Source organism: Hemiscyllium ocellatum, chromosome 48 (genome assembly GCF_020745735.1).
Source record: "Hemiscyllium ocellatum isolate sHemOce1 chromosome 48, sHemOce1.pat.X.cur, whole genome shotgun sequence".
NCBI classification, from domain to species: domain Eukaryota; kingdom Metazoa; phylum Chordata; class Chondrichthyes; order Orectolobiformes; family Hemiscylliidae; genus Hemiscyllium; species Hemiscyllium ocellatum.
The window spans coordinates 4,446,651-4,461,475 of record NC_083448.1 but is presented as its reverse complement, the minus strand read 5'-3'; the positions used below and the strand labels follow the sequence as shown (position 1 = coordinate 4,461,475).

The 14,825-nt window shown below is 51.3% G+C and overlaps 1 protein-coding gene across 1 annotated transcript in view; it reads right to left on the bottom strand.

Moving 5' to 3' along the window:
• Positions 1–960: 960 nt before the first annotated feature.
• The window catches only part of LOC132837058 (pulmonary surfactant-associated protein B-like), a 30,495-nt gene continuing 16,630 nt past the window's right edge, over positions 961–14,825 (bottom strand). Inside the window, exons 6-11 of the mRNA XM_060856735.1 lie at positions 13,426–13,515; positions 10,617–10,800; positions 6,943–7,076; positions 2,438–2,515; positions 2,052–2,115; positions 961–1,660 (exon numbers count right to left, since the gene is read on the bottom strand). Of these exons, the coding sequence (XP_060712718.1) occupies positions 2,053–2,115; positions 2,438–2,515; positions 6,943–7,076; positions 10,617–10,800; positions 13,426–13,515 (549 nt within the window). The 3' untranslated portion in view covers positions 961–1,660; position 2,052. The remainder of the gene's footprint in view (positions 1,661–2,051; positions 2,116–2,437; positions 2,516–6,942; positions 7,077–10,616; positions 10,801–13,425; positions 13,516–14,825) is intronic.

Below are 14,825 nucleotides of genomic sequence, written 5' to 3'. Positions count from 1 at the left end.
GTGCTCTGGTTTCCTCCCACACTCCAAAGATGTGCAGGTCAGGGTGGATTGGCCATGCTAAATTACCCATAATGCTCAGGGATGTGCAGGTTAGGGTGGATTGGCCGTGCTAAATTACCCATAGTGCTCAGGGATGTGCAGGTTAGGGTGTATTGTCCGTGCTAAATTACCCATAGTGCCCAGGGATGTGCAGGTTAGCGTGTATTGGCCATGCTAAATTACCCATAGTGCTCCGGGATGTGCAGGTTAGCGTGTATTGGCCATGCTAAATTACCCATAGTGCTCAGGGATGTGCAGGTTAGGGTGTATTGGCCATGCTAAATTACCCATAGTGCTCAGGGATGTGCAGGTTAGGGTGTATTGGCCGTGCTAAATTACCCATAGTGCTCAGGGATGTGCAGGTTAGTGTGTATTGGCCGTGCTAAATTACCCATAGTGCTCAGGGATGTGCAGGTTAGGGTGTATTGGCCGTGCTAAATTACCCATAGTGCTCCGGGATGTGCAGGTTAGCGTGTATTGGCCATGCTAAATTACCCATAGTGCTCAGGGATGTGCAGGTTAGGGTGAATTGGCCATGCTAAATTACCCATAGTGCCACAGGCCCACAAAAGTCATGAGCTGTGGCATGGAGTTTCCTGGATGGATAATTGTACTCATTAACAAATGATCCTCAATGAGAAGAAGACGGGTCATTTGATTATATAAACCGCTGGAAGCAGCTCTGAAGGGCTTCAACGTGTTCATAATCCTCCTGCTCTCCTGCGTACTAACAATAAGCGATGACAGCTCGCTGCTCACTCAGAGTCTGTCTCTCGACTGTGGAAGGAGAGGGCATTCATTTAGTATCTGGGTCTCATCCAAGAATAAGTGAAGGAAATGTTGACTCCCAGACTGCCTAGCGAGGTGTCACGCAGAATAATGGAAAGCCATGTCAACAAACCATATCAATTTGCAAAGTGGTATGTTAGTAAAAAAAAAAGCCTTTATTAAGCAAGCAAATCAAGCTTTTAAAGCGCATTTTTAAGGTCAACTTGTAATCAGCTCCAGTGGACAAAGGAAGGAGTGATGAGAGGTGTTGAATTCAGATTGACATCGATCAGATCGAATCTTGTCACAATGGCCTTTTTCTTCTGTTGTAAAAGCTGTATTATTTTTGCCGCCCCCCCCCACCACTGCGTTGACTTGTGTAGGTCCTAACAGTGCTGTTGTCTTGGCAACATCTAGTAGCTAAGTTGGCGGAAATCATTGACAGTAGCGATGGGAAGACCTAAGCTGACAGTGTCTCGTCAGACCTGCAGCTCGAATTTGGAATCAGTCTGAGGCAATGAAGTGTTTCTAAGCTGCGCGGATTGTCATGGAGGCAAACGGGGTTTCAGCTGAATGCTAAACCTCTCTCATCCTCTCCCCACTCTCGTTCTCAAACACCTACAGCAAACCGTAAGAGTTTGAAATATTTCCACTTGAAACATGGACCGTTTTCCCCCTCTCTCTCCACAAATGCTCACAGACCTGCTGAGTCGCTCCAGCATTCAGAGAGAGTGTGTTGCTGAGCCGGAATTAAATTTCTAAGCAGTGCAAGAGAATTTTGTTTTTTTTTTCTCAATATAAATTGACGGGCTGGCCTTCAGTTCATGTCTTGCCTCTCTCACCGTCCGACAGTCTGAAAGAAAAATCACACAGCCAAAGTACAAATGAGCTGTCTAATGTCCCTGAAATCTGGAACTGACTTCAATACCCATTGAAACTGAATTGTTCTCTAGTTCCTGAAGGTTGACATAAACCAACTATCACTTTCTAAAGATTTCATGTTCCCTTTTCCACCACAATGCCTTCCACTAAATGGCAAGGCACAACTTAAAGTGCAGATGAGAGTTGGTATTCAAAGGGGAACCATTAATAGCTAGGCTGCTTCCCCATCGTCCAATCCCCCCCCCCTCCAGTCTCTTCTCCCCAACCCCCTGACCCGTCCCTCCCCACTCATAACCCCAAATGGTGAGTACCACGCCGTCTATAAATCTTTACCCCTCTACAGACGTTGATGTCAGACTTACTTTATACTGGTTGGCGGTTTCTGTCGAAATGCGCGTCCACTTTCCTCGTGCAGATGTGCAGAGCCTGTCCGCAAATACAGAAGGGGACCGAATGAGGCTCATTCCTGAGTGAACACGAGTCTACACAGCTGACAGCCGAACCTGCAAAAGCGTGCCCTTTCCCCCTGTCAGCCCAAGAGTCCCCCTAACGGCAGCGCCCGGACCTCTGGGCCAGGCGACGTGGGTTCGCTATCCTGAGCAAGAGGACCGCTCTGGACGTGCGCCGGGTATTCGAATGCAAGGAGGCGGCCATTCGGGCCAGCCGGTGTGCCTGCACTATGTGGACGACTGGATCGCCCTCTCTCTGAGGGACACCGCTCAGCGAATGCTAACTTGGAGGTACTCACCCCGCACAGGTCGAAATCCTCGGGATACTCCGGAATAGTGGTCAGCAGAGGGATGTGGGAGTAGACAAATTCTTCGCACTGTGAGGAACCAATCAAAAACAAAGAAAATGGGCTGATCGCCTTCTCATATAAATAAGGGGCTTCAGTGGCGTGATGGTCTTCCTGTCTGGATTATTCACACAGTGGTGATCAAACAAAACTAGCAGAAAAAGCTTAAAGGAATGATGCAGCGCCAAAGAGGCCCTTTAGCCCATCAAACCTGTAACTGGCCAAAGCTACCAACTCAACACTAGTCCCACCTTCCCCCCTCTGCTAGGCCCCACAGCCTCGAATGTTAGGACGTTCCGACTGCTCATCCAAATACTTTAATGAAAATGTCGTGAGGTTTCCTGCCTCGTTTAACCCTGCCAGGCAGTGCATTCCAGATCCTCGCCTCCTTTTGGGTGGAAACGACCTCAAATCCTCGGGCCTCCCACCCTCCCTTGTTACGGACCCGTCAGGAGAAAATGAGGACTGCAGGTGCTGGAGGATCAGAGGTGAAGATGTCTGGCTGGAAAAGCGCAGCAGGTCAGGCAGCATCCGAGGAGCAGGAGAGTCGACGTTTCGGGTACGAGCCTGAAGAAGGGTTCTACTGACCTTGTCCCATAAGGGCAGCAACTGCTTTCTCTACCCCACCCTTCCCCTCCAAATAAAAACTATCCGAGGTTCTCCAGCTTCTCTTCATTGTTAACCTGCTCCCCCCCAACCCTCCCGGGCACTATCCTGGTGACTCTCCTCTCTGCCCTGGCCTTCAATACAACCCCAGCCTTCCTAGAGTGTGGGAAACTAGCACACAGTGGCCGAACCAAAGACTTGAGGACTTCCAACGTAACCTGCCTGCTCTTATAATCTACACCACGACTGACAAAGGTCCTGTACGCTCCCTGAACCACTCTTACCTGAAGATCCTTTGAAATTCAGTCTCTTGTTGATCGAGTAATTCCTCGTTTGTTCTTAGCAAAGTGCATCGCCTCATACTTACCAGTGTTCAATTCCATCTGCCACTGATCTGACCAGCCGGCCCACAGCTTCCTGGTGTGACCCAGCACTGCCTCCTACCCCTCAGTCAATTTTGGATCCAACTTGCCAAGTTACGCTGGATCTCAAAAGAGCTTTTGCCTTCCTTCTCAGTCTCTCATACGTGACTTTGTTAAAAGCTTACTTGGAATTCATGTAAACTATACCAACTCTACTCACATCACCTTGGGGTTTACCGTTGACTGGAAACTCAACTGGACTCGCCACATAAACAGATAGTGGCAACAAGAGCAGCTCAGAGGCTGGGAATCCTGCAGCGAGTCACTCCCCTCCTGACTCCCCCCAAAGCCTATCCCCACCATCGACAAGGCTCAAGTCAGGAAGGTGTGTGAGGGAATACACCCCACTTGCCCTGGATAGTGGGGGCAGCTCCAACCACACTCGAGAACCATCCAGAGACAAAGCAGCCCCCCCGCTCGATTGTCCCCACACCCACAAACCCCCACTCCCTTCCCCCCACCGACGCTCAGTAGCAGCAGTGGGTACCATCTACAAGACGCACTGCAGCATCTCGCCAAGGCTCCTCAGTCAGCACTTTACAAAACCCACAGCCACTTCCATCTCAAAGGAGCAAGGCAGCAGATACAAGGGGAAACTACCCCCTGCAAGTTCCCCTCCGAGCCACTTGCCCTCCCTGACTCGGAAATATCATTGTCCCTTCAGTGTCACTGGGTCTAAATAGAAGGAGGTGGTTTGTCCCATCCAGCCCGCTCTGCCAGTCAGATTGTGGCTGATTTGACCAACCCCCAACTCCACTCTTCTGTCTTTTCCCCATTCCACTTGACTCCCACTCCTGCTTCCAAATCTGCCCCACCTCAGCCTTGAACCCACCTTCTGCGGTACAGAACTCCACAGCTCGGCAGGGGTTCCTCCTCGGCCTTCAGTTGGGCGACCCCTCATTCCAAGATGGCACCCAGACTCTCCCCGCGAGGAGCGGGGGACAACCTCTCCACATCTACCCCCTGCGAGGATCGTTGCACATCTCGATACGGTCGCCTCTCGCGCTTCGAAAGGCGCGCATGCCCCGAACTACCCAACCTCTCGCTGAAAGACAGTTCCCGGGATCAATCTCTGGACTGCCTCTGGTGCCAATGTGTCTTCCCAAAAGCTAGTCGCAATACTGCAGTCGTGGCCTGACTCCTGCCTTGCTTAGGCTACGCAAAAGCTGCCCGTTTTCCCCAGTTTTGTTCGAAATCAGATTACTTACAGGGTGGAAACAGGCCCTTCGGCCCAACAAGTCCACACCGACCCGCCGAAGCGCAACCCACCCATACCCCTACATTTACCCCTTACCTAACACTACGGGTAATTTAGCATGGCCAATTCACCTGACCCGCACATCTCTGGACTGTGGGAGGAAACCGGAGCACCCGGAGGAAACCCACGCAGACACGGGGAGAACGTGCGAACTCCACACACACACAGTCGCCTGAGTCGGGAATTGAACCTGGGTCTCAGGCGCTGTGAGGCAGCAGTGCTAACCACTGTGCCACCGTGCCGCCCACAAATCAGGCCAACATTGCCTGTTACCTGCTCAACTGGGATGTACAAATCGCGGAGGAGGACTCCCAGGACCCGGTGCTACAGTCTTCTGCAGCCTCCTGGATTCAAATAATACCTAGCGCGCTTTATTCTCGCTGCCGCATCTCCACTTTCTCCCACGTAACGTTCTAGCTGCCGGAGTTTCTGTCCGCTCGCTACCTCGGCCTTGAACCCACCTTCTGTGACAACGGAGTTTCCCAGACCCGCAGCTCGGCCTGTCGCTAACCTAGTGTCGGAACTAAGAACACTTAGTGGCTTCAAAGGCTGCTCAGAATTGTCAATAAATGCTGCACATGTCCCCGTCCATGATTTGGGTTTAAAAATAAGCCCGGCTTTTCGAAACTGGAAGGCCGTGTGACTGCGAATTGGCTTCCTGAATGTTTCACTGGTTTTAGAAAGTTTGCCGTTACCGCACTTTCCCTTCCTTCTTTCAGTTCACTTTCACTCAGTTGTGAGCGATAAAGAAACTGGGGGAGGGGGTCTAGACAATGTGTGAGTCTCCGTTCACGCCTGCTGCTGTGTCCAGCGTTGAGGATGGCTGTGTGCACTTGGCCCCTTTTCGTGATTTGTAGGATGCTAGTGTGCTTCCAGTTAAACCTGTTGGACCGGTATTGCGGGAGTTTTAGCTTTGCTTCTCCCCCCTTCTCTGTACCGTTGAGGCCATCGCACAACAGGGTGGATAGGATGAAGCATTTTATTGCGCCATCCATGTCCTAGGCGGGAGGTCAGAGTTCACCGGCAGCCATGATTGATCAGCACTCAAGAGTAGACCAACTTAATGGCCCTCTCCTACACAGCTCTGACTTGGAAGGGCAGGATTTCGCATGGCACCCCCAGAATGAGTCACATTTCAACACCTTTCTGTCATTTGCGAAATCCGGAGGTTGGTGATTCATCTTTTCAGGGTTATCCAAAGCGGTTATCCACTTTGGTGGCAAGAGCAGGAAGGCAGATTACTACCTAAATGGAGTCAAGTTGGGTAAAGGGGCAGTACAGAGATCTGGGTGTTCTTGTACATCAGTCAATGAAGGTAAGCATGCAGGTACAGCAGGTTGTGAAGCAAGCTAATAGCATGCTGGCCTTCATAACAAGAGGGATTGAGTATAGAAGCAAATAGGTGCTTCTGCAGCTCTACAGGGCCCTGGGGAGACTGCACCTGGAGTATTATGTGCAGTTTTTGTCCCCAAATTTGAGGGAGGACATTCTGGCTATTGAGGGAGTGCAGCATAGGTTCACGAGGTCAATACCATGAAAGGCGGGACTATTATATATTGAAAGATTGGAGCGACTGGGCTTGTGTACCTTTGAGTTTAGAAGACTGAGAGGGGAATCTGATAGAGACGTATAAGATTATTAAAGGATTGGACACTCAGGAAGCATGTTTCTGCTAATAGGTGAGTGCAGAACCACAGAGTCATAGAGATGTACGGCACGGAAACAGACCCTTCGGTCCAACCCGACCCAGATATCCCAACCCAATCTAGTCCCACCTGCCAGCACCCGGCCCATATCCCTCCAAACCCTTCCTATTCATATACCCATCCAAATGCCTCTTAAATGTTGCAATTGTACCAGCCTCCACCACTTCCTCTGGCAGCTCGTTCCACACACGTATCACCCTCTGCGTGGACACAGTTTAAAATTAAGGGGTAGGCCATTTCGGACAGAGATGAGGTGGGTGTGTGGAACGCTCTGCCCCAGAGGGCAGTGGAGGCCCAGTCTCTGGATTCATTTAAGGAAGAGTTGGATAGAGCTCTCGAGGATAGTGGAATCAAGGGTTATGGGGATAAGGCAGGAGCAGGATATTGATTAAGGATGGTCAGCCATGATTGTAATGAATAGTGGTGCTGGGTCGAAGGCCCCACTCCTGCTCCTATTGCACTCACCACAAAATTCGAGATATCCGAAAACGGGTTGCAGACTTCCTGCAGCACCAGGTCTGTCCTCGTGCCTTTGTTCTGAGCTACCTTGAACTGACGGGCGACTGCCTCACACATATCACAGGGCACGATAGGCAGGGCTGTATCGAGAGGAAGTGGGAGAGATTCTGATTAAACGGTTGCGACGAGGTGAGCAACAGTAAATGGATGCGTTCCGCGCTTCAGCCTGGATCTGAGGTGGGGGCGACGTGCTGAGGAATGAGACGGTGCCAAGCCGGCTTCTGCTGCTGTGCATTCGGCAAGAGGAAATTGTTAGACTCACAGAGCTGTCCAGGACGGAAACCGACCCTTCGGCCCAACTCGTCCATGCCGGCCCAGATGTCCTAACCTAATCTAGTCCCAGCACTCGGCCCATATCCCTCTAAATCCTTGTCCCCATCCAGATGCCTTTAAAATGTTACAATTGTACCAGCCTCCACCACTTCCTCTGGCAGCTCATTCCATACACGTACCACCCTCTGTGTGAAAAAGTTGCCTTTATCAATCTTTCCCCTCTCACCTTAACACTATGTCCTCCATGGCCTCCCATGGCCCGGGGAAAACAAAAAGACCTTGTCTACTCACCCTATCCATGATCTTCACGATCTTATAAACCTCTATCAGGATCACCCCTCAGCCTCCGACGCTCCAGGGAAAACAGCCCCGGCCTGTTCAGCCTCTCCCTGTAGCTCAATCCTGGTCAATCACTTCTTTCGAGTTTCATGACATCCTTCCGACAGGAAGGAGACCAGAATTGGCGATTCCAAAAGTGGTCTCACCAATGCCCTGTACAGCCGCGACATGACACCCCAACTCCGGCACTCTGTGAGCTGACCAATGAAGGCACGTGTGCCAACTACTTGCTTCACCACCCTGTCTACCTGCGACTCCACTTCCAAAGAGCTGTGCACGTGCACCCCTAGGTCTCTTTGTTCACCAACACTCCCCCAGAGCCCTACCATGTTGGAAAATCTCCAGTGGCTCCAATGACCATTCCTAAATCTGTCACCAAACCCTAGTTTGAAAGCGGTTGTGCCCGGGTCCATTCAATGAAATGAAAACATGATAAGGGTCAGCTCCAGTTGAGGTTAGGTATAAACAGTGGCTGCAGATGCTGGAAACCAGAGCCGAGGTGAGAGTGGTGCTGGAAGAGCACGGCAGGTCAGGCAGCATCCGAGGAGCAGGAAAATCGACGTGTCAGGCAATAGCCAGAATACAGGCAGAGTGTCTGAAGGGTGGAGAGATAAATGAGAGGAGGGTGGGGGTGGGGAGAAGGTAGCATAGAGTACAATAGGTGAGTGGGGGAGGGGGACGAGGTGATAGGTCAGAGAGGAGGGTGGAGTGGATAGGTGGGAAGGAAGATAGGCAGGTAGGACAAGTCATAGGGACAGTGCGGAGCTGGAAGCTTGGAACTAGGGTGAGGTGGGGGAAGGGGAAACTGTTGAAGTCCACATTGATGCCCTGGGGTTGAAGTGTTCCGAGGCGGAAGATGAGGCGTTCTTCCTCCAGGCGTCTGGTGGTGAGGGAGCAGCGGTGGAGGAGGCCCAGGACCTCCATGTCCTCGGCAGAGTGGGAGAGGGGAGTTGAAATGTTGGGCCACGGGGCGGTGTGGTTGATTGGTGCGGGTGTCCCGGAGATGTTCCCTAAAGCGCTCTGCTGGGAGGCGTTCCTTCAGGCTCTCCGCCTGCATTCCTGACGAAGGGCTTTTGCCCGAAACGTCGATTTTCCTGCTCCTCGGATGCTGCCTGATCTGCTGTGCTTTTCCAGCGCCACTCTAATCTAGACTCCAGTTGGGTTTGTCAGAGGTAGAAACTGGAATTCCCCAACTGATCAAGAATCCCAGCTTAAGCATGCACAATGCCTGTTCCCCCACCCACAGTTTTCCAAAGACTCTCAAACCTCTGAGAGAGGAAATTCCTCCTCGTGCCAGCCTTCAGTTGGCACCCCTTTTATTCAGAGAGTGTGCCCACAGTCCCCATGAATGGAAGAACATGGAGTAGGCCATCCGGCCTTTAAAGTGTGCTCTGCCAACCATTAGGATCATGGCTAAACCTTCCAAGGACTCGGCTCCAGTTCCCCGCGTTTGCACCATATTCCTCAATTCCTTTATTTTTCAAAAAGGTATCTACCTTAGCTTTACTGAAGGAACGTCAACTACTTCCCTGGGCAAGGAATTCCACAGATTAACAACCCTCTGGGTGAAGAGGTTTCCCCTCAGTTCAGTTTTAACCCTGCTTCCTCTAAAATCCAGGCCATGTCCTCTTCGAACATACAGCGCAGAACGGCCCTCGACGTTGCGCTGACCTGTGAACTCATCTAAGCCCATCCTCCCATCATCATCATCCCAGGACTTGTTTAAATCTCCCGGATGTGGCTGAGTTGACTACATTAGCAGGCAGGGCATTCCACGCCCTTACCACTCTCTCAGTAAAGGAACCTGCCTCTGACCTCGGTCTTAAATCTGTCGCCCCTTAATTTGAAGCCAAGGCCCCTTGTACAAGCTGACGTTGTCACCCGAGGGAAAAGACTTTCACTGACTACCCTATCTAATCCTCTGATCATCTTAGCTGTCTCTTGGCCTAGTCTTATCTGCTCGTGGAAACAGCCCATCTATTTCTATTATTGCCTTGATTCCCTGTGAAGGGGAAAACAGCATTGAACCTGTCTAATACCTATCAGTCTTCAAAACTCCAGTGAGTTTATATTTTAATCGTTCCGTGATTTATTTTTTTTTTAAAAAAGGAGTGTCTCCAATATTGATGAAAAGAGATGGAAATTCTACTTGGCCTAACATGGTCAATCATTTAGGGTCATAGAGATGGACAGCACGGGAACAGACCCTTCGGTCCAACCCGTCCCAGATATCCCAACCCAATCTAGTCCCACCTGCCAGCACCCGGCCCATATCCCTCCAAACCCTTCCTATTCATATACCCATCCAAATGCCTCTTAAATGTTGCAATTGTACCAGCCTCCACCATATCCTCTGGCAGCTCATTCCACACACGTACCACCCTCTGTGTGAAAAAGTTGCCCCTTAAGTCCCTTTTATATCTTTCCCCTCTCAGCCTAAACCTATACCCCTCTAGTTCTGGACTCCCCCACCCCAAGGGAAAAGACTTTGCCTATTTATCCTATCCATGCCCCCTCATGATGTTATAAGGTCACCCCTCAGCCTCCGACGCTCCAGGGAAAACAGCCACAGCCTCTCCCTGTAGCTCAGATCCTCCAACCCTGGCAACATCCTTGCCAATCCTTTCTGAATCCTTTCACAACATCCTCCCGAAAGGAAGGAGACCAGAATTGCGCGCAGTATTCCAACAGTGGCCTAACCGACAGCAGCAACATGACCTCCCAACTCCTGGACTCAATACTCCTGTGATAACTGAGACAGGGGGTATCTCTAGAGACGAATATTTGAACAAGCCGTGTTCTGCTGGTACACGTGTGAGATGTTGCAGAGTAGAGGAGTCTAGAACACAGAGTGGAATCATTTTCTTAGCTGTAAAGCTGCTGGAGAGACTCGCTCGGCCACAGAAGGGGAATTGAAAACCTGATGTTTGACGCGCAAGTCACCACAGCCTCTGCGTTCAGAACAAATAGGGGGTGAGTTTTAAAGGCAGTTTCTCTGGGATACGTACACGGTTCCTTCGAGTCCACAGTGGAACAGACGTGGAGAGTCTCACACACAGCACCGGGCTGCACTTCTCGAAACAGCAGATCAATAGCGGTATCCCCGAACCGTTCCATAAAATCCCGACACTTTGCCAGGTATTTGCCCGTCAGCCGGGAGCAGACCTGGCGGGGCAGCGTGGCGATGGCAACCTGTTGGCAGAGACAAGTTTTCAAAAGCAAAGAGCAAATGGTCTAAACAACACAGACTATTCAGGGCAGCAGCGCGTCTATATTTCGGTTCTTGTTTTGACTTGCATCTGCAAGGGGGGGATAAAAAACATAAGAGTCACCCGCCCACGCTCTGAAACCCGATCAGTTTTCTTGAAATAGCAAATGTGTTTGCCGCTGGGTCAGCACTAAACAGTGCTACCCTGAGTGCACCGGGAATGAATTGATCTCAGCGAGGAATCTAACGTCTGGCCCGCAACAGGCGGACTCTGCATTGTACCACAGAACCCCACGTGGACAGGCAACGTCTGTAGAAGTACAGGCAGAACAGTGGGTATCATTGGAAGGCCAATGAAGGGGTGTCCTCCTCAAGGCTCCCCCTCACCCGCGATCTTCAGGTTAAACCTCTAATGACAGAGGAAGAGAGGGATTGAGAGAGAGAGAGAGAGAGAGAGAGGGACACCTTCCCAATTTGGTTCGCCTTCATCCAACATTTCTCCCTACAGAATCCCTACAGCCCAACAAGTCCACACTTACTCTCTGAAGAGTATCCCACCCAAGCCCATTCCCCATCACTTCCCCCTTTCCTCCTGACTAATGCACCTAACCTACATATCGGCACGGCACGGTGGCTCACTGCTACCTCACAGCACCAGGGTCCCAGGTTCGATTCCAGCCTCAGGCGACTGTCTGCGTGGAGTTTGCACATTCTCCCCCGTGCCTGCGTGGGTTTTCCTTTGGGTGCTCCGGTTTCATCCCACAGCCCATAGACGTGAAGGTTAGGGTGGATTGGCCATGCTAAATTACCCATAGTGCTCAGGGATGTGCCGGTTAGGGTGGATTGGCCACGCTAAATTACCCACAGTGCTCAGGGATGTGCAGGTTAGGGTGGATTGGCCGTGCTAAATTACCCACAGTGCTCAGGGATGTGCAGGTTAGGGTGGATTGGCCGTGCTAAATTACCCATAGTGCTCAGGGATGTGCCGGTTAGGGTGGATTGGCCGTGCTAAATTACCCAAAGTGCTCAGGGCTGGGCAGGTTAGGGTGGATTGGCCGTGCTAAATTACCCAAAGTGCTCAGGGCTGGGCAGGTTAGGGTGGATTGACCGTGCTAAATTACCCATAGTGTTAGGTGCATTAGTCAGGGGGGGGGGTTGCTCTTCGGAGGGTCGGTGTTGACTTGTTGGGCTGAAGGGCCTGTTTCCACACTGTAGGGAATCTAATCTAATCTAATCAAATAAGGTCACCCCTCAGCTCTAATCTAATCTAATCCCTGAACAATCTCACATGGCAGGTTCACCTAAACTACATGTCTTTGGATTGTGGGAGGAAACCGGAGCGCCCGGAGGAAACCCACGCAGACACGGAGGGAGAATGTGCAAACTCTCACACAGACAGTCGCCCCGAGGTTGGAATCGAACCCGGGTCCCTGGCTCTGTTTGTGGGATTGGCAGTCACTTGCTTTTAGGAGGGTGCCAGTCCCGAATGGGTGGCCTCTGGGTCGACCCTGACGTTTTATGCCAAGGAGCGACTTGGGACCTCAACACGACCTTTGCCCTGGCTAATTTTTAATCTATTCCCAGAGAAGCTTTTCCTGTGTTTCTTGGCAGCACGCATTCATGTGTTAATTTATCAGTTCCAGTGAGGGGTTCGAAATTGTTCCCAATCCTCAGGGACTCTCCACTTCCCATGACCTGATGTGATAGTTAACGCCTGAAAGCCCACAGTCGAATCGTCACCCTCATTGGAAGCTGGTGCCTGACAGCCATGTTTCTGTTGCAGATCATGTGACTCTTGAAATGCCTATCGGCTGACAGCTGTATTTTCCCAATCCGTCATAGTCGGCCTCCAATGCGTAACTGCAGTTTCAGGACCCCTAGTTTCAAAAATGACTGTTTGACGCTCAAATTCAAAAATGAACTCCGTCATGTTATGATCGCTATTGCCAGGCAAGTAACTCCCCACCACTGACAAGTCAGGAGGGTGTGTGAGGGAATACTCCCCACTTGCCATGGATTGGGGAGGGGGGCGGGAAGCTGCTCCGGCAACACTCGAGAAGCTCGACACCATCCAGGGCAAAGCAGCCCCCCCCCCCCGGCTCGATTGTCCCCACACCCACTCCCTCCACCCCCTCCGACGCTCAGGAGCAGCAGTGGGTACCATCTACAAGACGCACTGCAGCAACTCCCCCAGGCTCCTCAGACAGCACCTTCCAAACCCAACGGCCACTTCCATCGGGAAGGACAAGGGGGCAGCAGGAACACCGGCCCCCCCCCCCTGCAAGTTTCCCTCCGAGCCTCTCACCCTCCCGACTCTGAAATATATCGGCCGTTCCTTCAGGGTCAGAATCCTGGGACTCCCACCCCGAGGGCGCTGTGTGAGGGGGGGGGGGGGGTCCCTACACCACACGGGACTGCAGCGGTTCAAGGAAGAAATTTGAGTTACTAAGGAGTCAGTGACACCCGCATCTCAATGAAGACAAGGGGGGGGGGGGGGGCGGGGGGAGTGGGGGGAGAATAGGTTAAAATGCAGATCCATAGATTGAGACACGAGCTGTCTCTCCCCTTTCAGAATCATAGCATCATTTGAACAGAAGACAATAACTCACCTCCGTTCTCTCCTCAGGCAATAATCGTTGCAGCTTCTTCAGAACAATGACACAGGAGTCACATGTGTACTTGTCTTTGGGAAGGGGTACCTGGTTCAACAGGGAGACAATCATGGGACAGTTGACCGAACTGTTCCTACCACGCACTGTAATTAGAGTCATAGAGATGCACAGCACGGAAACAGACCCTTCGGTCCAACCCTTCCCAGATCTCCCAACCCAATCTAGTCCCACCTGCCAGCACCCGGCCCATATCCCTCCAAACCCTTCCTATTCATGTCCCCATCCAGATGCCTCTTAAATGTTGTCATTGTACCAGCCCCCATCACTTCCTCTGGCAGCTCATTCCACTGTCTGTGCGAAAAAGTTGCCCCTTAGATCTCTTTTATATCTTTTCCCTCTCACCCTAAGCCTATGCCCCTCTAGCTCTGGACTCCCTCACCCCACAGAAAATACCTTGTCTATTCACCCTATCCACGCCCCTCATGATTTTGGAAACCTCTATAGGTTTCCTCCGGGTGCTCCGGTTTCCTCCCACTGTCCAAAGATGTGCAGGTCAGGGTGAATTGGCCATGCTAAATAACCCATAGTGCTCAGGGATGTGAAGGTTAGGGTGGATTGGCCATACTAAATTACTCATAGTGCTCAGGGATGTGCAGGTTAGGGTGAATTGGCCATGCTAAATTACCCATAGTGCTCAGGGATGTGCAGGTTAGGGTGGATTGGCCATGCTAAATTACCCATAGTGCTCCGGGATGTGCAGGTTAGGGTGGATTGGCCATGCTAAATTACCCATAGTGCTCAGGGATGTGCACGTTAGAGTGAATTGGCCCTGCTAAAAAATTGCCCATAGTGTTAGGTGCATCATTCAGAGGGAAATGGGTCTGGGCGGGCTTTTCTTCGGAGGGCGGGTTTTCTTCGGAGGGTCGGTGTGGACTGGTTGGGCCGAAGGGCCTGTTTCCACACTGGAGGGAATCTAATCTAATCAAATAAGGTCACCCCTCAGCTCCAGGGAAAACAGCCCCAGCCTGTTCAGCCTCTCCCTGTAGCTCAAACCCTCCAACATCCTTGTCAATCTTTTCTGAACCCTTTCACAACATCTTTCCGATAGGAAGGAGACCAGAATTGCACGCAATATTCCAACAGTAGTTGAACACTGGGAGCTGTGAAACACTGACTTTGTTATATCTACAGAATGCTGTTTTACACTAGGTCCTTCCCACAGTGGATCACGTGAGTGACTGACACTTGCTTGAATCCTGTCGCAGTTAGTGAAGTTAGTTATCTAAGAGCACAATAATATCTGGGCTGGTCAAGAAGGCCCAGTTTCCTTTATTGGTCGGAGTATTGAGTACAGGAGTTGGGAGGTCATGTTGTGGCTGTACAGGACATTGGTTAGG